A 23,546-nucleotide genomic window follows, 5' to 3' on the forward strand; every position below is an offset into this window, starting at 1 on the left:
GCTCTAATTTGCTAGTGAGAATCGAACATAATCATAAAAATGGAAAATCAAAATAATGCATAAATTAATAAACAAAATTTGGAATAAAGCTATGTGAAATCAAAATTTAAGGAAAGAAAAGTGTAGATCATTGAGAGTGGTGGTCTTGGTGGATTGGCTTTCATTCCATTCTTTTTGGGGGCAAAAATTTGAAGCAAAGCACTAAGAATCAATGCAACACATTATCTTGAAAAAGAAGAAAAGAAATTACCATTATTATTTTTATCACAAGGAACCTCTTCAAGGCAGGGCCACTTCGTGTACCCCCATCCTGAGTAAACCCCGGATACACGACCTTACCCATAAGAACCGTGTATCGGGTAATCTCAAGACTCGAACTGGACAGCTTTAGCTAACTCGTGCAGGCATGTGCAATGCAATTTTTGAAATTTTATAAACATGTTCATCCAAGTCCCACTTGTTTCTTTAACCATTCTATTTTTATACACAACTTTTTTACCTCCCTTCAAATTTGAGCACCTTATTCATGTGTTTCCCCTTCCTTTATCCATTATTTTATATCTAATACAATCATCAAGTGTCACCAACCCATATTGTGTGGTTACACCCTCTCTTGATATTATTTTAAAATTCTACAAATTTACAATATCCCCTATCAATCTTTGGAATAATTATTAAATTTACCTAACTAATGTTAACCTATTTTAAACGTAAGTGTGACTCCCCCTACGCTGTTGTCCAAACAAAGAAAGCAGCCTTTTTGAAGCCTTCACATACCACATACACTTCTGGGGAGACGTCATGACCCTTTTTTCTCAAACAAAAAAATAAAGACATCTGCATATTCAGACATATAATGAACCAGCAAATAACTAATTGAGCAAACCAAGGTAAAAGTGAAGTAAAGCAACTTCTACTTCACTATTCATTATGGATATGTTTTCTTATATTTTCTAATCCCTTGGAAATGACCGTTGATGCTTAGAAAATAAATGCATTAATACTCTTCATTTATAAAAATCTTGTTCTTAACATATCTCAAGATACATTAATAACCTAGAAGTTGCCTTCTATGCTGGTGCAACATTTTTTACTAGTTTTTAAAACACTATCTTACAGGATTGGCCAAAGTTCCTACCACCAAAAGAACAGAAAATATTCCTGAAACTCACTTTCTTTCCCCTGATTATCCATGAAACAAACATAACCATATTGCTTACACTCTCATCATCTTCCTTTTATATAACATAACCATAGATCTGATTTTCACCATTGAGTAGACTTGACTGTGTAACAATCAAAAAACCCTATCCTATACTTTGTTTTATCAGTAAAATAAAATATTTACAGATTAGTTAAGGGGTGAGGCCCAATGACAATCCTATTCTATATGCATAGTTATATTTCAAAATTTTCTCGACAAAATCCTAATAAAATTCAAGTGAAAAGCCAAAATAAAATATTATTGAATAAGCTGAAGAAGGTCCAATTTATCCTCCCAGCACCATTAATATCAATAATCTTTCCATATCAACACACAACTAAAGTAACCCAATGCAGTGCGGAAGCTAAGTTTACATCATATATTCAGCTAAACAAAACAGTACCTATTTTTTTGGGCAAACCCCATTATTTATTACATTTTTGCAACAAACACTAAGGTTGTCACTAGGGTCACCCTGATGCAACTCCCACACTCAATACAATGTAATACATTTAATCAATCAAAACCCCTAACAAAATGTCATGATTCTACCTATAGTTAAATCGTTACAAAAACTTTTAAATGTTTGGGCCTCGTTTCTCTCTCTCTCTCTCTCTCTAGGTTATTCTTATATTTTGTGAATGTACATTGATACAAAATAACAAGTCATGTAAAAAACACAAAATCAGAAGGCAATGGCTGATCATATCAGAAGAATCTAAGCAAGTCTAATGAGACAGGAAGCGTAAAACACATTTTGATATTGAAAATGGATTAGTTGTGACAGGTTTAGCATATAGAAAAAAGATAATAACATCAGAATTTCTTTTATATTTACTGTTTCCATCTTGCAAATGTTCAATCTCATCGTCAATGACAACCACAAAATTGCATTTAACACTTCTGACCACTGTATATTCAACTGGCCACTTTATGCATGAAGAAGCAAACCAAAAATTACAATGGAAAACAAAAGAGAAAAGAAAACAATGAAGAAAAGAAAACTAATTAAAAAGTAGAGAGAACAAAGGAAAGAAGGGAAAGAATCACTAGATGTGAGTCCCCAAGTCCGAGACCAATCAAAAAGAGATCCACTAAAGAGGGCAAGCAACTGATCTATGGAACTTCTGACCACTCTTTATATCAAGCTGATAACAAATTAACATCTGAGAGCAGTATATTGAGGTCTGAAAATATTTACTTATAGCCACATAGCAGTATCTAGTATATACCAGGAAAAAGGTAGAATTGAGAAAAGTAAATGCTGAAATTTTGAGTTGAATCAAGCTTTTACCTGCACTTCCTCTTCCTGCACGCTCCCCTTTTGGAAACTGCATCATTTGGTTTGTCAAGTAAGACAAGGTTCTCCACAAAATTATCAACATGAAAATAGTGCGGCCTCCCACAAATCCCCAAACTCTTTATTTTAAAAAAAGAAAAAAGGAAATTACCATTATTATTTTTATCACAAGGAACCTCTTCAAGGCAGGCCCATCCTGAGTAAACCCCGGATCTCAAGACTCGAACTGGACAGCTTTAGCTAACCCATGCAGGCATGTGCAATGCAATTTTTGAAAATTTATAAACATGTTTATCCAAGTCCCACTTGCCTTCTTTAACCATTCTATTTTTATGCAGAACTTATTTACCTCCCTTAACATTTGAGCACCTTATTCTTGCATTTCCCCTTCCTTTATCCATTATTTTATATCTGATACAATCACCAAGTGTCACCAACCCATATTGTGTGGTTACACCCTCTCTTTATATTATTTTAAAATTTTACAAACTTACAATATCCCCTTTCAATCTTTGGAATAATTATTAAATTTACCTAACTAATGTTAACCTATTTTAAATGTAAGTGTGACTCCCCCTATGTTGTTGTCCAAACAAAGAAAGCGGCCTTTTTGAAGCCTTCACATACCACATACACTTCTGGGGAGACGTCATGGCCCTTTTTTCTCAAACAAAAAAATAAAGACATCTGTATATTCAAACATATAATGAACTAGCAAATAACTAATTGAGCAAACCAAGGTAAAAGTGAAGTAAAGCAACTTCTACTTCACCATTCATTATGGAGATGTTTTCTTAAATTTTCTAATCCCTTGGACATGACCACTGATGCTTAGAAAATAAATGCATTAATACTCTTCATTTATAAAAATCTCGCTCTTAACATATCTCAAGATACATTACTAACCTAGAAGATGCCATCTATGCAGGTGCAACATGTTTTTACTAGTTTCTAAAACGCTATGTTACCAGATTGGCCAAAGTTCCTACCACCAAAAGAACAGAAAATATTCCTGAAACTCACTTTTTTTCCCCTGATTATCCATGAAACAAACATAACCATAGTGCTTACACTCTCATCATCTTCCTTTTATATAACATCACCATAGATCTGATTTTCACTATAGAGTAGACTTGACTGTGTAACAATCAAAAAATCCTATCCTATACTTTATTTTATCAGTAAAATAAAATTTTTATAGATACATTAAGGGGTGAGGCCCAATGACAATCCTATTCTATATGCATAGTTCTATTTCAAAATTTTCTCGACAAAATCCTAATAAAATTCAAGTGAAAAGCCAAAATAAAAAATTATTGAATAAGCTGAAGAAGGTCCAATTTATCCTCCTAGCACCATTAATATCAATAATCTTTCCATATCAACACATAACTAAAGTAACTCAATGCAGTGCAGAAGCTAAGTCTACATCATATATTCAGCTAAACAAAACAGTACCTATTTTTTTGGGCAAACCCCATTATTGATTACATTTTTACAACAAACACTAGGGTTGTCACTAGGGTCACCCTGATGCAACTCCCACACTCAATACAATGTAATACATTTAATCAATCAAAACCCCTAACAAAATGTCATGATTCTACCTATAGTTAAATGGTTAAAAAACTTTTAAATGTTTGGGCCTTGTTTCTCTCTCTCTCTCTCTCTCTCTCTCTCTCTCTCTCTCTCTCTCTCTCTCTCTAGGTTATTCTTATATTTTGTGAATGTACATTGATACAAAATAACAAGTCATGTAAAAAACACAAAATCAGAAGGCAATGGCTGATCATATCAGAAAAATCTAAGCAAGTCTAATGAGACAGGAAGCGTAAAACACATTTTGATATTGAAAATGGATTAGTTGTGACAAGTTTAGCATATAGAAAAAAGATAATAACATCAGAATTTCTTTTATATTTACTGTTTCCATCTTGCAAATGTTCAATCTCATCATCAATAACAACCACAAAATTGCATTTAACACTTCTGACCACTGTATATTCAACCGGCCACTTTATGCATGAAGAAGCAAACCAAAAATTACAACGGAAAACAAAAGAGAAAAGAAAACAATGAAGAACAGAAAACTAATTAAAAAGTAGAGAGAACAAAGGAAAGAAGGGAAAGAATCACAAGATGTGAGTCCCCAAGCCCGAGAACAATCAAAAAGAGATCCACTAAGGAGGGCAAGCAACTGATCTACGGAACTTCTGGCCACTCTTTATATCAAGCTGATAACAAATTAACATCTGAGAGCAGTATATTGAGGTCTGAAAATATTTACTTATAGCCACATAGCAGTATCTAGTATATACCAAGAAAAAGGTAGAACTGAGAAAAGTACATGCTGAAATTTTGAGTTGAATCAAGCTTTTACCTGCATTTCCTCTTCCTGCACGCTCTCCTTTTGGAAACTGCATCATTCGATTTGTCGAGTAAGACAAGGTTCTCCACATAATTATCAACATGAAAATAGTGCGGCCTCCCACAAATCCCCAAACTCTTAACATGTTGGCTCTTAGGGTCATATGAAGAGAGCTCCCAATCACTTGGTAGTTTTGCCTCCACTAATATATTGCCATTCTTCTGGAGACATAACACCCCTATAATTTCTTTGTTGAAATCAACGGTTAACAATTTAGTCCAAGAATCAACAACGCCATACTCTTTCATCACCCAAATGGCACAACATTTGTTGGCAACAAACCTATCATCATAAAATAACAGAGAAAGCGATCCCCCAATTACCGAGGTTTGAATATTACTCCAACTGAATGCACAATTTGGCAATGACATCAAGCGAAAAACCTCATCACCCAAATCAAACGACAAAATTAACGGACGACTGCGATTGTCCTTATCATATACCGCAAAATGGACAGCCCCACCTAAAGAAGCTGCGGGTCTATGCCAATCAGAAAAACCAATACCCAGCGGAAAAGAGGCACTAGTTAATTTCCAATAGTCCTCATTAAGAGAGTAAGCCTCAATTAGAGGTGGTTTGGCATTTTCAGATGGAAATGCAATTCTCACCAACTTATAATCATTAGTCCGCGGATCAAACCCAAATGCCGGACGACACGTAAGGCGGCCGTGCGCTTTGACAGTAATGCAAGGTTTTGGAAGGGTGATAAATTTTCTAATAGAGGGATTCCAAAGAATAAAGCGCTCTTGTTCAAAAAGACTGAACAATCCATTCGCGGAACCAATTAACCTAAAATGTTGGATACGGCGACTCGTGAGTGGTAACTCGATGTTTTGAATTTGATCAAACGAGTCATTGCTATCGTCAATTAATTTGTAGTGCTCTACGTAGGGTTTATCGAGGCAGTGCCTAACGATTAATTTGTTGGAATTGGAGAGAAGTGAATGTGATCGAGTGAGATGGGAATTGATGAAGGCCGGGGTTGTGATTAGAGAGTTCCATGATTTTGAAACGCACCTGAATCGAATTAGGGATTTCACGGGTAGTCTGTGCAGGATTTCCAGCACCACTTCCTCTGGGAGATAGTCTGACATTCCTTACTTGAAAAAGCAATTGTTGCTTTTGGTTCGACTGTCTCTGTTTTTCTACACAGCGGTTGTATCTCTAACCGGCAAGTCAATTGTCATATCTTGTAATTTTACTTTCCCTCTATTTTTTCTAGAAAACTTTACTTTCCCGCTCAAAAGAGATAATTTAGCGCCCTGTTTTACTTTTTACATTTATCTTGTAAATTGTAGTTATTTTTAATTTAAATTCATAATCTAAATTATTTTTTCCCTCACTTGTTACAACCAATAAGTAATAATATCTTATTGCCTAAGTTATGAAAATATTATAAACGTAACATTTCTTGTATCACTGTCATCAATACAATTCAAATATTCATTTAAGAAATAGTTGAACTTGAAGCTATTATATTACATTTTCTGTCACATTAATTTGTAAATTAATGAATTAAAACTTGTAATATTTTAAACTTTTTCCAACAAAATTACGGAAAAGATTCCCAATTATTATTTTTTAAATCTTCACTATTTAAACCATCCGAATCTTTTCAAGTTTTAATCATAAGACACTTATAAAATTTATTTGATTTTTTTTTTTGAATTAAAATAGAAAGATTTGAATGGAAGGGGATTCTTTCTAAGAAAGTTAATTTGTGCTCCTCTTTTGCAGTGATTAAAGTGCATTAATACTTTATTAAATAATGTTTTTATATGATTGTTAAAAAATAAGTCAAATTCTGCACATATATCCAAGAAAGTGCACACAAGTACAATAAATTTATGTGTGTAAAATGAATTAGGAGAGGGAGAGAGTAAGTTGATAATATTTTTTTATTTGAGAGAGAGAGCTAAAAATAATATTAAATAGTAATACTTAAATATGAATTGTGTGGTTTTAAGGATGAATACACAAGACAACTAATTTTAGATTATAAGCATACAACCGTTGGGCATTATCATGGTGGATAGCAATTAATGCTATCTACGGGTTGGATCGGATCGGGTTTGGGCTCAACCCGAATCTGACCTAACCTAATCGAGTGGAGTAGCCATCAACTTGTCGTTGATCGAGAGACTGATTGGGTTAGGTGGGTCAAACCTCCAACGAGTGGCAAGCAGGTCGGTTGGAGTCAAAGATTTGAGAAAATAGCAAAACATCTGTGACATTTGGCTAGAATTGATTGAAATCTCATTGGATCTACCTAATATCTCACGCGAAATCTAGATATTTTTGCTCTAGAATTTGGAAATTTTCACAGGAAAATCTTAGTACGTTGGTCAGTTCAGGTTTTTGGGGGAGGAAAACCAAAACCAACCTACCGAAGTTGGTTTCTTGAGATAAAGACTTGCTGCTGATTTCTGGAGTAGTCGAGTCGGACAGTGTCGGATTAGATCCGGTCGATTTCTTCAGGTGGGTTGGGTCTTCAGAATTCGGATGGGTTGGACAACCCTAATAGCAATCTCAATCTAAGAGAAAAAATTATTGCTGCCCAATTGGTCAATTTATGAAATAAAATTTTATAATTTGGTATCTGCTAATTTGTTGGGCATTATTATGGATAGCAATTTTAGAATTTAAAGGGCATTATTAGCAAACTTTAGAATTTTAGGCCTAGTGATAAATCTTTATCTGAATAAGGTAGTAGTAGATTATTATTGTTATTTTCTTGTACTCAAATTGATCCCTATGTTTTAGGATAGGGATTAGATCCTATGTTCTAAGATTTGTTGATGAGGTTATCTCATACCTAATTATTTATGTACATTAAATACATCAATGAAAATAAAGCAGAAAATTAATAAAGAAATGTCTATTTCCTCTCTTTAGTTCAGGAGATTGGTCATCTTGAAATAATTAACTAACTTTTACCTTTAGTAATTTTCTTGGTTCACAACATAAAAGGCTTGCTAGAGAGTCAAAGAAATTTGAAGAGTGAAAATACATTGCAAAATTAAAAAAAAACAAGAGGGATGATGGTTTGTGTTAATCTTGGGTTTTTGTTGGCCTAGTACTTCTGATTCGGTTATTGATGGAGTACAAGTGATGAACTAATGCATTTTGAGCAGTAATATAATGTTTGAAGTGTGTAATGTGACTTCTAATTTAAAGTGATCTAAACTAGTTTTATGAATTATGCAATGTTATGGATTGTTGGCCTAAAGTTTTGAATTAACTAATATTTTGGTGTACGCAAATTGTAAACTTATGGATTGTGAAATGTGTGCACAATAGGCTATAAGAAATTACAATTCAGCTAGACGTATTATTTGCTGATGAATGTAAATTCAACTGAAAATCTAATAGTAGATTGTCTTGGCTTAGTAAATATTGTTTGAATATTTCTCGAATTTTATTGACCACACATCCTCTTCGTCTTCTACAAATATATATATTTAAGGGAACTTATTTTTTGAGAAACATATATGTTTAAGGGAACTAAACAGGAGTCTTTCAGTGAGTTAAGAGTGATAATAACTTTGATAGTTCCAGTGGCAAATTTTAATCTATAACAGTTCACAACGCAATTGGTTTCTACCATCATTCTAAAAGAATATAATCCAATGGGCAGTATCGTTTAACACGCAAATAATATGAAAACATAAGAAAGCATTCTAAATTCCACAACCATGAACATAAACCAGCTGAACATAAATTGGGCATAATCATGAACATGAATTTCACAACATAATTTTAACTAACTGAATTTAGTTTCCACCTACTGATCAAAAACAAAAGCTGTGACCTATTGACATTGTTCAGTTACTGTCATATACAGAGAATTTGGTGTTATGGATTGTTCCCTGGACACATCACAAAACACATAAAAATAACTACATCCCATATAGACTTCAACTGAACACTTTTTTCTTTCCATCTTCTTTTCTTGAAGTTGATGTTGTCCCATCCTTGGCACTCTCACCTTTCACTTGGCCTCGCATAGGCCAGTGGCGGAGCTAGAATTTGAGTTGAGGGGGGGCAAAACTTGTATAAGATATATGCATTTTATGCACATATATCTTATGTATTTAAAAAGAAAAAAAATAGAAACAACAAATATGTTAAGTAGCTAAGGTGATTTTGTTCCATTAATGATTAGAAAAACAAGTATAAAATATATATACATATATTTCATTTTTCACAACTTCATCAGCAACCAAAACGAGTCAATTAAAAAAAAAAAAAAAAACCAACGACTGTTCTCACCTTCAAAACTGAAAATAAAAATGATAGTATCAAAAAAAAAAAAAAAATTTTTGGGTGGGCTAGGGGGGGCAGTGGCCCCCCCTCGACCCCCCCTGGCTCCGCCTCTGGCATAGGCTGATGTCCCATTCTCTTTGCATCTAAACTATCAAACCAGAAATAATAAAACAAAAAAATTTAGTTATGAATATGAAGATACAAATTATGATCACATTTAGCATACATTATTTACATATAGTTTTTGCCTTTTGTTAGGAGCAATTGTTGATGGGTCATCAGTTTCAATTGGCTTCTTCTTTGCCTTCTTTTTATAAATTTCTCTTGTTGGGTTTTTTGGTTCTTTGCAGGTCCTTGCATATGATCCCATGCATAACAATTCCCACCTCTTACTGCTAGCCCCTTCCTAATGATTCTATAAGAATGCTTGTAAAAGTCAATGTTGACTTATCAAAAATAATTATTGCTTGACTACATAACGAAACAGTTAAAATATATATATATATAAAATAAGGCATAACAAACAAACATTGGACACACCAGAGTTAATAAGAGGCAAGATAAAGAAGAAATTGAGAGAAAGTCCAAGAGAGTTTACTGTGTCTAAACTACTAGCCGAATATTTTGTTGCAATACCAACAAAAAGAAAAATACCAAAGAAATATTATTAAAGAGATTAGAGGGGAAACTCATAATTGAAAAATGCAACAAAAGAGTACTTAAAAATTACAAAAGCATAGTTGATTTGCAAAACTTAAGACTCAAAAGGAATTAACTTCAAACTAGTATGAAATGAGGAATTGAACCAGAATTCAGCTAATGGTAGCCAAGAAGCCCACTGATGAGGTCTATCACTGGTGAAAGCCCTTAATTATTGCTCCAAACTCTTATTCACAATCTCAGTCTGCCCATCTGTTTGAGGATGGTAGGTAGTGGACATAGCCAAAATAGCGCCTTGCAATCTAAACAACTCAGACCAAAACAGGGAAGTAAAAGTGGCATCCTTATCACTCACAATGGAAGAGGGCATACCATGTAGTTTAAAAATATGTTGCATGTAAAGAAAAGCAATCTTTGCTGCACTATATGGATGTGAAACAGGAACAAAATGCACATACTTTGTTAATCTGTCCACCACCACCAAAATAATCTCAAACCCCATAGACTTAGGAAGGCCCTCCACAAAGTCTAAGCTCACATCAGTCCAAGGTGTAGTAGGGATAGACAGTGGTTGAAGCAAATCCAGCTGGAGAAAATGTATCAGACTTGATCCTCTGGCAATTATCATATCTCTGATGAACTAATTGAGGTCAGACTTCATCCCATGCCAATAAAAGTCACTCTTGGCCCTCTGATAAGACTTCAAGAACCCAGAATGTCTAGCCAAGGGGCTGATGTGGACGTGATGCAAAAACTGAAGCTTAAGAGGACAAGATGGACCAATGTAGAACCTGCCCTTGTAGAATAAGACCCCATTCTGAAAAGTCAAGTCCTTAGGTGCAATACCAGCTTAGACAACAGTAATGAGCTGTTGGACAGACTAGTAACTTAGAAAACACTAAGGCACCTGCTAATTCATCTGATAACTCATCAACAACTGGAATTGGAAATTTGTCTTTACTAGTAGCTTTATTGAGAGCCCTATAGTCTATACACATACACCAGCTACCATCAACTTTCCTCACAAGCAAAACAGGTGAAGAAAATGGACTCTGGCTTGGCTGGATTGACCCTTCTTCTAACAATTCATTCACTATCTTTTCAATTTTAGATTTTTGGAAATAAGGGTACCTGTATGGTCTTTCACAAATAGGCAGGGTGCCCTCCTTGAGATTGATGCTATGCTCATGGCCTTTGATAAGTGGCAGGCCAGTAGGAACAGCAAAGACTGGTGGAAGGTGTGGTTGGACAAATAGAACAGGATCTGTAGCAGTTATTTGCAGCACTAAGCCTTTTCTAGTTAACCCACTAAAAAGCTTGTTAGCATCAGAAATGGTAGAGGAAGCAGGCTATAACCTTTGAAGGAATACACTATTTCCTAAATATAGGAACTTCATAGTCAACAGTTAAACCTTGAAAACCGGCTTACAAGGGGAGGGTGCCCAAGAGCTTATAAACACATGGTTAAGCTTATACTTAACCAATGTGGGACACTAGGATCATAACATACCACCACACTCCACAACCGATGTTCATGACGACTCACTCTAGCGACACTAACCCGTTGGTAGCCCTTTCTCTTTTTTGGTGGCTCCACTCAACTATCAGTAATTTTAATCTAGCCTCTAAGTCCCCCCTTCCAAGATCCGACTACAAAGCCGCAACCCATTTGATCTCATACTCAATGAACTACACCTGATTAATAGGGGTGATGGATGGCTTTGATACCAAATGTTAAGGTTTTGCTAGTGAATTGGGGTAAAAATGGTGTTGGTCACTTCAAGGGGACCTGATCTCCACGGAAGATTAGAGAGAGATAGATAAAAGAATAAGCAATGTATTATTCATCAATCAATGAATGAATCTGTTATAATGGTTCATCTCTTATACCCGTGGGTCATCCTAACTAACTCACAGTGCAGTACAACTAACTCACACTCTTAACCACCCATCACTCTATTAACTAGTGTGGTAATCTTAACCCAATAGCAACTAACTAGTAACTACCTATTTGTTACAAACATTAAAGCTTACATGTGTAATTACAATGCAATTGGAATATAGATTCTTAACATTATAATACCACTAGGCATTATCATGGTGGATAGCTATTAGGGCTGTCCATGGGTTAGGTCGGATCAGGTTTGTGCCCAACCCACATCCGACCCAACCTAATCGGGTGGAGTAGCCATCAATTCGCCGTCGATCAAGAGACTGATCGAGTTGGGTGGATCAGACCAACAAGTGGTGGACGGGTCAATTGGAGTTAGAGATTTGAGAAAAAAACAAAACGTTTATGAGATTTCATCAAAACCAATTGAAATCTCACTGGATCTACCTAATATCTCACCGAAATCTGGAAATTTTTGTGCTAGAATCTAGAAATTTTCACAGGGAAATCTTAGTATGTTGGTCAATTCAGGTTTTTGGGGAGGAAAATTGAAACCGACCTACCGAAGTGGTTTTTGGGGGTAAAGACTTGCTGCCGACTGCCAGAGTAGTCGAGTTGAACGGCGTCAGATTGGATCCGGTCGGTTTCTTTGGGTGGGTTAGGTCTTCGGAATTCGGATGGGTTGGACAACCCTAATAGCAATCTCAAACTAATAGAAAATATTACTGCTGCCCACTTGGTAAATTTAAGAAAGAAAATTTTATAATTTGATATCTGCTAGGTAATTTGCTGGGCATTATTAGAATTTTAGGCCTAGTGATAAATCTTTATCTGAATAAGGTAGTAGTAGATTATTATTGTTATTTTCTTGTATTCAAATTGATCTTTATGTTTTAGGATAGGGATTAGTTCCTATGTTCTACGATTTGTTGATGGGGTTATCTCGTACTTAGTTATTTATGTATGTTAAATGCACCAATGAGAATTAAGCAGAAAATTAATCAAAAATGTCTATTTCCTCTCTCTAGTTCAGGAGATTGGTCATCTCGAATTAATTAACTAACTTTTACATTCAGTAAATTTCTTGGTTCACAACATAAAAGGCCTGCTAGAGAGTCAAAGAAATTTGAAGAGTGAAAATACATTACAAAAATAAACAAACAAGAAGGATGACGGTTTGTGTTAATCTTGGGTTTTTGTTGGCCTAGTACTTCTGATTCAGTTATTAATGGAGTACAAGTGATGAACTAATGTATTTTGAGCAGTAATATAATGTTTGGGGCGTGTAATGTGACTTCTAATTTAAAGTGATCTAAACTAGTTTTATGAATTATGCAATGTTATGGTTTGTTGGCCTAAAGTTTTGAATTAACTAATATTTTGGTTCATGTAAATTGTAAACTTATGGATAGTGAAATGTGTACACAATAGGCTATAAGAAATTACAATTTAGCTAGACGTATTATTTGCTGATGAATGTAAATTCAAATGAAAATTTAATAGTAGATTGCCCTGGCTTAATAAATATTTTGTGATTATTTCTCGAATTTTATTGACCACACATCCTCGTCCTCTTCCTCTTCTACAACTATGTATGTTTAAGGGGACTTTATTTTTTGAGAATCTATAACAGTTCACAATGCAATTGGTAGAATTTTTAGGGCTTCTACCATCATTCTAAAAGAAAATAATCCAATGAGCAGTATTGTCTAACACGGAAATAATATGAAAACATAATATTAAGGAAGCATTCCGAATTCCACAACCAGGAACATAAACCAGCTGAACAGAAATTGGGCATAATCATGAACATGAATTTCACAACATAATTTTAACAAACTGAATTTAGTTTCCACCTACTGATCAAAAACAAAAGCTGTGACCTACTGACATTGTTAAGTTAATGTTATATACAGAGAATTTGGTGTTATGGATTGTTCCCTGAATACATCAACAAACACATAACAGTTACTACATCCCATCCAGCCTTCAACTGAACACTTTTTTATTTCCCTCTTCCTTTCTTGAAGTTGATGTTGTCCCATCCTTGGCACTCTCACCTTTCACTTGGCCTCACAAAGGCTGATGTCCCATTCTCTTTGCTTCTAAACTATCAAACCAGAAATAATAAAACAAAAAATTTAGCTATGAATATGAAGATACAAATTACGATCACATTTGGCTTACATTATTTACATTAAGTTTTCGCCTTTTGTTAGGAGCAATTGTTGATGGGTCATCAGTTTCAATTGGCTTCTTCTTTGCCTTCTTTTTATAAATTTTTCTTGTTGGGTTTTCTTGTTCTTTGCAGGTCATTGCATTATGACCCCATGCATAACAATTCCCACATCTTACTGCTAGCCCCTCCCGAATGATTCTATAAGGATGCTTGTAAAAGTCAATGTTGACTTATCAAAAATAATTATTGCTTTACTATATAACGAAACAGATAAAATATATATAAAAAAAATAAAGCATAACAAACAAACATTGAACACACCAGAGTTAATAAGAGGCAAGATAAAGAAGAAATTGAGAGAAAGTCCAAGAGAGTTTACTGTGTCTAAACTACTAGCTGAGTATTTTGTTGCAAAACCAACAAAAAGAAAAATACCAAACAAATATTATAAAAGAGATTAGAGGGGAAACTCAGAATTGAAAAATGCAACAAAAGAGTACTTAAAAATTACAAAAGCATAGTTGATTTGCAAAACTTAAGGCTCCATGCATGCATCAAAATGAAACCCAAGAGCATATACCTAAACAGTATTAAACTTTATAAATGATCAATAATTCTGGCTTCAAATCCATAACCAAATTTGAGGTCCAAAAAAAATCCCAAAGAAGAGTACAATAGCCAATTTGTACTTAATCCCACATACCTCTAACTACCTTAATCCCAATTGGTTACAATGCCACCTTATTGACCTCAGCACTAAAATGCTTTTGATGAAACAGATGCTGTGAAATTGCTTAAAATTTTGTAATAATTTACCTTTCCTTCACCATTTCCAAATCCACACAATCAACTATTTGAAGCAGAGAAAAAGGAAGTTATGAATATGGATGCAACTAAGTCGTCAAATTTCTTGCGGATTAAGCTGCTAAATTACAGACGTATGGAGGGATGAGGTGGATGAGATTTTACCTCAGAATGAATTCAGAGGAAGAATCCTCTAAATCTTGTGGGCATGAAGAAGATTCAAATTTAAGTGTGAATGACCTCATTTCAGTTAATGTAAATTCAGAGAGAGAATCCTCTTGATTCTTTTGGGCATGAAGAACCATCATATAGACACATTACCCCAGAAAAAGAAAAAGAAAAAAGAAAAAGAGGTACAAAAACCTACTACGGAAAATAACTAGAAACCCAAACCCAGAAGGAAATACATCTCTCTATCATCAACTTAACAAATCTCAAAAACCCTATATAGCCAAGTAGAAGCAATTAATAAAAGAAGAAAGAAAACCTGGGGACCAAAGGTACCAAAAAAGCCCTAAGTGGCTAGTGAGAATCAAACCAAATCATAAAAAATAGAAAATAAAAACAACGCATGAATCACTAAACAAAATTTGGAAGAAAACCATGTGAAATCAAAATTTAAAGAAAGAAAAGTGCAGATAATTGAGGGTGGTAGATTGGCAGCTTCCGTACCTTTCTTTATGGGGACCTAAAATTGAAACAAAGCAATTAGTAAAAGGTGCAATGCAACTGTTAAAGAGAGAAGAGTAAGATAAATTTTCTTGCTACAAAAGATGGTGGACAGATACAAAGTGTTAGAGAACAACGCAAAATAAATGAAGGTTATTACTGAAGTGATAGAGTGGGTTTTGAAGAAATGGAGCCCTATAATAACTTCAAGTCTGAGAAATCTTTGAATTCTTTTTATGTTGCTTTGATTCCAAGAAACTAAGTGGTGGCATCAATATCAAGGATTTTCTCCATGTTAGCTTGGCTGGAAACGTCTATATGCTTATGGAAAGTGTAGGCTGATCTGTTAAATGTATGATAGGTGTCTTGTGTTAGACCCAAATGCTTACAATGAAGGTTGGTAAACCTTTATTTGGTGTTTATTGCCAATGAAAGTCTTGATAGAAAACTTGATAGCAGTGTTATTGTGGTAATTTGAAAGTTGAACACTGAAATGATATATGATCATGTTAACTAGGCAATTTCATATATGTAGACAAACTCAATTTTGGTGAAAATGGAGGAAGTGGGTTTGGTTTTTCTATTTGGACAATTGGTTCTCAGTCATGGTTAATAGTAGCAGAATTGGCTTTTCCAATAGTTCAAGAGAACTAAGTCAAGGAGACCCTATATCCATGCTTATTTTAATTTTGGTTATGAAAGTACATAATGGGACGTTACACAATGTTGTAGCCTGCATTTCAAGTTGGGGAAGAAAGTAAGAGGGTTATGGAAACTCTCCTCTTTTGTTTGTTTGTGATACAATACTACGCAGTACATGGGTTGTTAAAGTCATTGAAAAGTACGAGTCCAAAAAAAGTCTATCTCCTATTTTCTTAATTTGACAGCTTCCACTTTACAGCTTTTCTCTACAACCATCCCACCTAAAATCTATTGTTCTTATTCCCTGTATCTCACAATTTATATTTAGCATGCTTAGTTTCTCTAGATTTGTCATCTACCCACTTAGTCTTCAAGACTATCTTCTTTACCCACACCCCTACATTAAAGTATGGGACCACTTGCCCATTTCTCACTGCACCTACGTCCAATGTTCATTCAGGAAGGAGGTTTGGGTTTTTGAAGCTTGGTTTGTTTCAATCAAGCCTTGCTTGGTAAGTGGCTTTGGTGACATTTGACTGAGAAGAATGCCTACTGGTGTGTAGTAATTGCTTCAAAATATGGTAGCATGTGGGGTAAGTGGATGATAGATGAGTCACTGGTGTCAGTGTCCCATGGGGTTAGCTTATAGAAATACATTCAAAACGGGTGGAATAGGCTGGTCCAGATTTTAAAGTTTGTCGTGGTGAGTGGTGCTAATATTCTTTTTTGGTTCGATTGTTGTTGTGAGGACATGATGCTTTCTGAACCTATTCCAGTTGGCCAGGGATAAAAATGCTGCTGTGGCAGATGTAATGCAGTCACAGAATGGGTCCGTTTTTCGAAATGACATATTTACAAGGCCCTCTGAAGACTGGGAGTTGGAATCTATGCGGTCTTTCTTCAACTATTGATATTCTGCAAAAATAGGAGCTGCAGAGGATCTTTTTAAGATGGTCCCACTGACCACAAGTGGAGGTTTTGAGGTTAAATCTTATTATAAAGCTCTATCTCCTACTGGTTATTATTCTTTTCCTTGGAAGCCTATATGGAAGGCAAAGGTCCCAAGGAAGATAAATTGCTCTACATGGACAACCACTGAGGGGAAAATTTTAACCATGGATAATCTCCATGTGCAAGGATTGTGTGTGGTAGATTGGTGTTCCGTGTGTAAACAGAGTGGTGAGTCTGCTGATCACCTGTTATTCCATTGTTGTTTTGCTATGATATATGGTCAATGGTGTTTGGTATGTTTGGGTTAGTTTGGGTGATGCCTCAGAGTGCTCTGGCCTCCTGGAGTGTTGAACAGGGAGGTTTGGCCATCGTCAAAATACAGTTATTTGGGGTTCTATACCGTCATGACTCTACCTACAGTTACATGGCTAATACAACTTTTAAATGTTTGGCATCATCCTATACTTTGTTTAATTTACATTGAAGCAAAACATTTCATGAACAAAACAGAGTATCAAAAGGCAAAGGCAGATCATATCAGAAAAATCTTAGCATGTCTAGTGAAATGGAAAGAGTAAAACACATTTGATGTGACAAGTTCAGTGTAAGAAAAAGGGATCAATCTTTCATTTATATTTACCAATTCCAGCATGCAAAACAAAGGAATTGTATTTTAAAATTCTGACCACTCTTTTGATAACAAATTAACATCCAAAAACAGTATATTGAGGTTTGGAACTTCATGTTTACTTAAAACCACACCATAGTATCTAGTATACACCAAGAAGTAGATAAAACTGAGATAAGCAAATGCTGAAATTTTGAGTTAAATCAAGCTTATACCTGCATTTCCTCTTCCTGCTCACTCTGCTTTCGAAAACTGTCTCATTTGGTTTGTCGAGTAAGCCAAGGTTCTCCATATAATTATCAACATGAAAATTGCATGAACTCCCACAAATCCCCAAATTCTTAACTTGTTCACTCTTAGGGTCATATGAAGAGAGCTCACAACGACATGGTCTTGATAATTTTGCCTCCACTAATATATTACCATTCTTTTGGAGACCTAATACCCTTATAATTTTTCCTCCTCTGTTGAGATTAACAGTGAACTGTTTAGTCCAAGAATCAACAACTCCATACTCTTTCATCACCCAAATGGCACAACACTTGTACTCTGCATACCTACCACAATAAAATAATATAGAAAGCAAACCCCCAATTACTGAGGTATGAACACTGTTAGTCCTGTTGGATATACCTTTTGGCAATGATATCACATGAAAAACCTCATCAAGCAAATTAAATGACAAAAGCAATGGGCCACCGGGCTTGTATTCATATTCTGCTGCAAAATGGACAGCACCATTTAAAAAAGCTGCTGAATTATGGTGACAATCAGTAACCTTAATACCAGGAGGAAAAGAGGCACTAGGAATTCTCCAACACCCCTCATTGAGAGAGTAAACCTCAATTAGAGGTGGTTTGGCCTCTTCAGACATATTAATTCGATTAAGTAGCTAGTGAGAATCGATCCAAATCATAAAAAATAGAAAATAAAAACAATGCATGAATCAATAAATAAAATTTGGAAGAAAACCATGTGAAATCAAAATTTAAAGAAAGAAAAGTGTAGAAAATTGAGGGTGGTGGATTGGCGGCTTCCATACCTTTCTTTATGGGGACCTAAAATTGAAGCAAAGCAATTAGTAAAATGTGCAATGCAACTGTTAGAGAGAGAAGAGTAAGATAAATTGTCTTGCTACAAAAGATGGTGGACAGATACAAAGTGTTAAAGAACAATGCAAAATAAATGAAGGTTATTACTGAAGTGATAGAGTGGGTTTTGTAGAAATGGAGCCCTATAATAACTTCAAGTTCAAGAAATCTTTGAATTCTTTTTATGTCGCTTGGATTCCAAAAAACTAAGTGGTGGCATCAATATCAAGGATTTTCTCCATGTTAGCTTGGCTGAAAACGTCTATATGCTAATGGAAAGTGTACGCTGATCTGCTAAATGTAGGATAGGTGTCTTGTGTTAGACCCAAATGCTTACAATGAAGGTTGGCAAACCCTTATTTGGTGTTTATTGCCAATGAAAGTCTTGATAGAAAACTCGATAGTAGTGTTTTTGGTGGGGTAATTTGAAAGTGGAACATTGAAATGATATATGATCATGTTAACTAGGCCATTTCATATACGTAGACAGACTAGATTTTGGTGAAAGTGGAGGAATTGGGTTTGGTTTTTCAATTTGGACAATTGGTTCTCAATCATGGTTAATAGAAGCAGAATTGGCTTTTCCAATAGTTCAAAAGAACTAAGTCAAGGAGACCCTATCCCCATGCTTATTTTAATTTTGGTTATGAAAGTACATAATGGGACATTACAGAATGTTGTAGCCTGCATTTCAAGTTGGGGAAGAAAGTAAAAGGGTTATGGAAACTCTCCTCTTTTGTTTGTTCATGATACAATACTATACAGTGCATGGGTTGTTAAAGTCATTGAAAAGTACGAGTCCACAAAAATCTAGCATATTAGAAAATGAAACTGCTTAAAGCAGCTCATTTCTTATTTTATATCCCTGCCCTCCATGTCCTCCCTCAATTCCCCACTATCTATCCCAACATGACCATTCGAGCCTCCCCCAATAAAAACCTTTATCCTTTTTGATATTACTCCAACTGAACGAACCATTTGGCAATGATATCAAGCGAAAAACCACATCACCCAAATCAAACGACAAAAATAATGGACAACTGCGATTGTCCTTATCATATACCACAAAATGGACAGCCCCACCTAAAGAAGCTGCAGGTTGATACCAATCAGAAAAACCAATACTCGGCAGAAAACAGGCACTAGTAATTCTCCAACACCCCTCATTAATAGAGTAAACCTCAATTAGAGGTGGTTTGGCCTCTTCAGACGTAGATGCAATGCTCACCAACTTATAATCATTAGTCCGCAGATCAAACCGAATGCTCGGCGACGCAGAATGCGGCCATGTGTCTTAATGCAAGGCTTTGGAAGGGTAATAAATTTTATAATAGAGGGATTCCAAAGAATATGGCGCTCTTGTTCATATAGACTGAACAAGCCATTCGCGGAACCAATTAGCATAAAATGTTTGATACTGCGACTCGTGAATTGTAACTCGATGTTTTGAATTTGATGAAACAAGTCATTGTTATCGTCAATTAATTTGTAGTGCTCTACGTAGGATTTATAGAGGCAATGCCTAACAATTAATTTGTTGGAGTTGGAAGCAAGTGAATGTGATCGAGTGAGATGGGAATGGATGAAAGCAGGGGTTGTGATTAGAGAGTTCCATGATTTTGAAACGCGCTTGAATCGAATTAGGGATTTCACGGGTAGTCTGTACAGGATTTCCAGCATCACTTCCTCTGGAAGATAGTCTGACCCTAACAATTTTTTTTTTTTTTTTTTTTTTAAACTGACATTCTTTACTTGAAAAAACAATTGTTGCTTTTGGTTCGACTGTCTCTGTTTTTCTAAACAACGGTTGTATTTGTAAATTGTAAGCGGCAAATCAATTACCATATCTTGTACTTCTACTTTTCCACTATTTTTTCTAGAAAATTTTACTTTCCCGCTCCAAAAAAAAAAAAAAAAAAAAAAAAACTCTCCCACTCAAAAGAAATAGTTTAGCGCCTTGTTTTACTTTCTATGTTTTTAAAATATTTTTACAACAAATTATAAATAGTAAGATATTATTATTTTTAATTTGAATCTACAACTTAAATTACTTTTTTGTCTATTTATTATATAAAAAAGTAATAGCATCCTACCACTTAAGTTATGCAAATAGTATGGACATAGCATTTCTCATGTCACTTTGAATGGAATGGGATTCTTTCTAAGAAAATTAATTTGTGCATCTCTTTTGCAGTGGTTAAGGTGCATTAATACTTTATTAAATTAAAATTTTTTTTGAATAAAATAATATATATTTTTTTATTAAAGGTCTTCAAATCTCATACGCCTAACCCCCCACACTTGATCGGTTCACAAATCTGCTTCCAATTGACTAGACAATAGCTGAAGTCATCATCCCCCAAACCTGCTCACAGAAAATCTCTTTGTATTTTCACAATATGTGATGCAATACTAGAAGGAATCGGAAATAGACACATAAATTACATTGGCATGCTGGATAACATACTGTAATTAAACACCCTTTGATAAATACATCTTCTTCCATCCAGCTAATGTTCTTTCTACTATCTCAAGAATTGTTGCCCATATCTCTTTTGATTTAAATCTAGTACCTAGTGACAAACCAAGATATTTGATAGGAAGATTAGAAATCTTACATCTTAGAAAATTTGCTAAACCCTCCACACCAACAACCTCACCAACCGGCACCAACTCAGACTTCCCTAGATTTATTTTAAGTCCCGAAACAGCTTCAAGGCATAACAAAATGCACCTTAAATACCGAACCTGATCTGGAACCTCCCCTACGCTGTGATTGCTAACACTTTAAAGGTCCATCTAATACTTTGTTGAATGAACATTGATGCAAAATAATATGTCATGAACAAAACACAAAATCAAAAGGCAATGGCTGATCATATTGGAAAAATCTAAGCGAGTCTAATGAAACGGGAAATGTAAAAAACATTTTCATATTGAATATGGATTAGATGTGACAAGTTTAACATATACAAAAAGATAATAACATCAGTCTTTCATTTACAGTTACTGTTTTTCTGCTTGCAAATGTGTAATCCAATCATCAACCACAACCACAGCCACAAGATTGTACTTAACAATTATGACATTTCTTTATAGGCATTCAAGAACAAACTACATAGCTGTTTATTGAGGTTTGTAACTTGATCTCTACTTATAGCCACACAACAATATCTAATATATACCAAAAATAATGACAAAAATAAATGCTGAAATTTTTAGTTGAATAAAGGTTTACATGCATTTCTTCTTCCTACTCACTCTCCCCTTTGGAAACTGCATCATTTGGTTTGTCAAGTAAGACAAGGTTTTCCATGTAATCATCAATATGGAAAAAGTATGGATTCCCACAAATCCCCAATTTCTTTACTTGTTGGCTCTCAAGGTCATACGAAGAGAGCTCCCAATCACATGGTAGTTTTGCCACTACAAATATATGTCCATTCTTCCGGATACCTAATACCCTTATAATTTCTCTATTGAGATCAACAGTGCACAGTTTGGTCCAAGAATCAACGATGCCATACTCTTTCATCATCCAAATGGAACAAGGCTTGTTCAATGTATGAATAGCAGGGTCATGACATAATAGAGTAAGCGATCCCCCAATTACTGTGGTATGAACATCATCGTCTTCTTTAAATGCACTATCCGGCACTGGTATCATGCGAAAAACCTCATCACCCAAATCAAATGACAAAACTAATGGACTAAAGGCACTGCCCTTAACATTCGCTGCAAAATGTACAGCCCCATTTAAAGAAGCTGCTGGCCGCCTCCAATAATTAAAACTAATACCCAGCGGATAAGAGGCGCCAGCACTAGTTATTCTCCAAGAGCCCTCATTAAGAGAGTAAATCTCAACCAGAGTTTGCTTAGGCTCTTCATACATATTTTTAGGTACACATTGAACTACAATCCTCACTACCTTATAATCATTAGTCCGCGGATCAAACCCAAATGCTAGATAACATATACCAAAGTCATGCGTCTTAATGCAAGGTTTGGGAAGGGTGATAGATTTCCCAATAGAGGGATTCCAAAGAATAAAGCGGTCTAGTTCATAAAGGCTGAACAATCCATTGATGGAACCAATTAATATAAAATGGTTAATATGAAGACACTTTACTGGGATCTCAAGTTGTTGAATTTGATCAAATGAGGCATTGTCATCATGAATTAATTTGTAGTGCTCTACATAGGGTCTATCAATGCGATATCTAACAATTAAATTGTTAGATTTGGAGGGAAGTGAAAGTGATCGAGCGAGGTGGGAATTTATTAAAGCAGAGCTTGTGATTAGAGAGTTCCATGATTTTGAAACGCACCTTAATTGAATTAGTGATTTCACGCTTAGTCTCTGAAGTATCTCCAGCAACACCTCATCTGGGAGATAGTCCGACATTCCTTCTTATCCTTCCTTCTCCTTCACCCAATTATCTGGAAAGAAAACACTTTGGAATGGGTAAACATATGAGAAATGGATGAATACATAGAAGGATGCAATCTCAAAACCAAAATCTTTTGAAGCAAAAGTTGACTTTCATTCTTCTCTCTTTGCTGAGGTTTCACGCAATTGAAAACTTGAAAGGATTGAAAGTGACATTTTTATTTTCTTTAATGAAAAAACACTCTCTTTTTTTTTTTTTTTTTTTTTTTTTTTTTTTTTTTTTTTGGGTTAAAAAAAAAAAAACACTGTCTCAGTAACACACTGTTGTTGTTTGTTATTAAATGAAATTGACAGTATTTTATTGCATTTCTTTTATTACTTATTAGAACAATGGGGGTGTGTGTTGGCATGCATAGTGACGGAATTGAAAATTTGAAATCACA

At 35.0% G+C, this 23,546-nt stretch overlaps 2 protein-coding genes and 1 long non-coding RNA gene across 4 annotated transcripts in view; 1 reads left to right on the forward strand and 2 right to left on the reverse strand.

Annotated features, from left to right (window-relative positions):
- The window catches only part of LOC126723557 (uncharacterized), a 144,940-nt gene extending 126,030 nt beyond the window's left edge, over positions 1-18,910 (forward strand). Inside the window, exons 3-4 of the long non-coding RNA XR_007654378.1 lie at positions 15,451-15,553; positions 18,814-18,910. This is a non-coding gene — a long non-coding RNA (uncharacterized LOC126723557). The remainder of the gene's footprint in view (positions 1-15,450; positions 15,554-18,813) is intronic.
- The window catches only part of LOC126723547 (F-box/kelch-repeat protein At3g23880-like), a 92,111-nt gene that overhangs the window by 45,839 nt on the left and 22,726 nt on the right, over positions 1-23,546 (reverse strand). The gene's annotated exons all lie outside the window — the stretch shown is intronic.
- On the reverse strand, positions 21,633-23,282 carry LOC126723553 (F-box/kelch-repeat protein At3g23880-like). Its single transcript, XM_050427108.1, has one exon. It carries the CDS (start codon positions 23,116-23,118, stop codon positions 21,967-21,969), a length of 1,152 nt encoding a protein of 383 aa, XP_050283065.1. The 5' UTR covers positions 23,119-23,282; the 3' UTR covers positions 21,633-21,966.

Source organism: Quercus robur, chromosome 4 (genome assembly GCF_932294415.1).
Source record: "Quercus robur chromosome 4, dhQueRobu3.1, whole genome shotgun sequence".
NCBI classification, from domain to species: Eukaryota; Viridiplantae; Streptophyta; class Magnoliopsida; order Fagales; family Fagaceae; genus Quercus; species Quercus robur.

What these genes read in the sequence shown, in the direction of transcription:
- LOC126723553 (XM_050427108.1), bottom strand. Translation starts at nt 23,118, where the DNA reads ATGTCGGACTATCTCCCAGATGAGGTGTTGCTGGAGATACTTCAGAGA.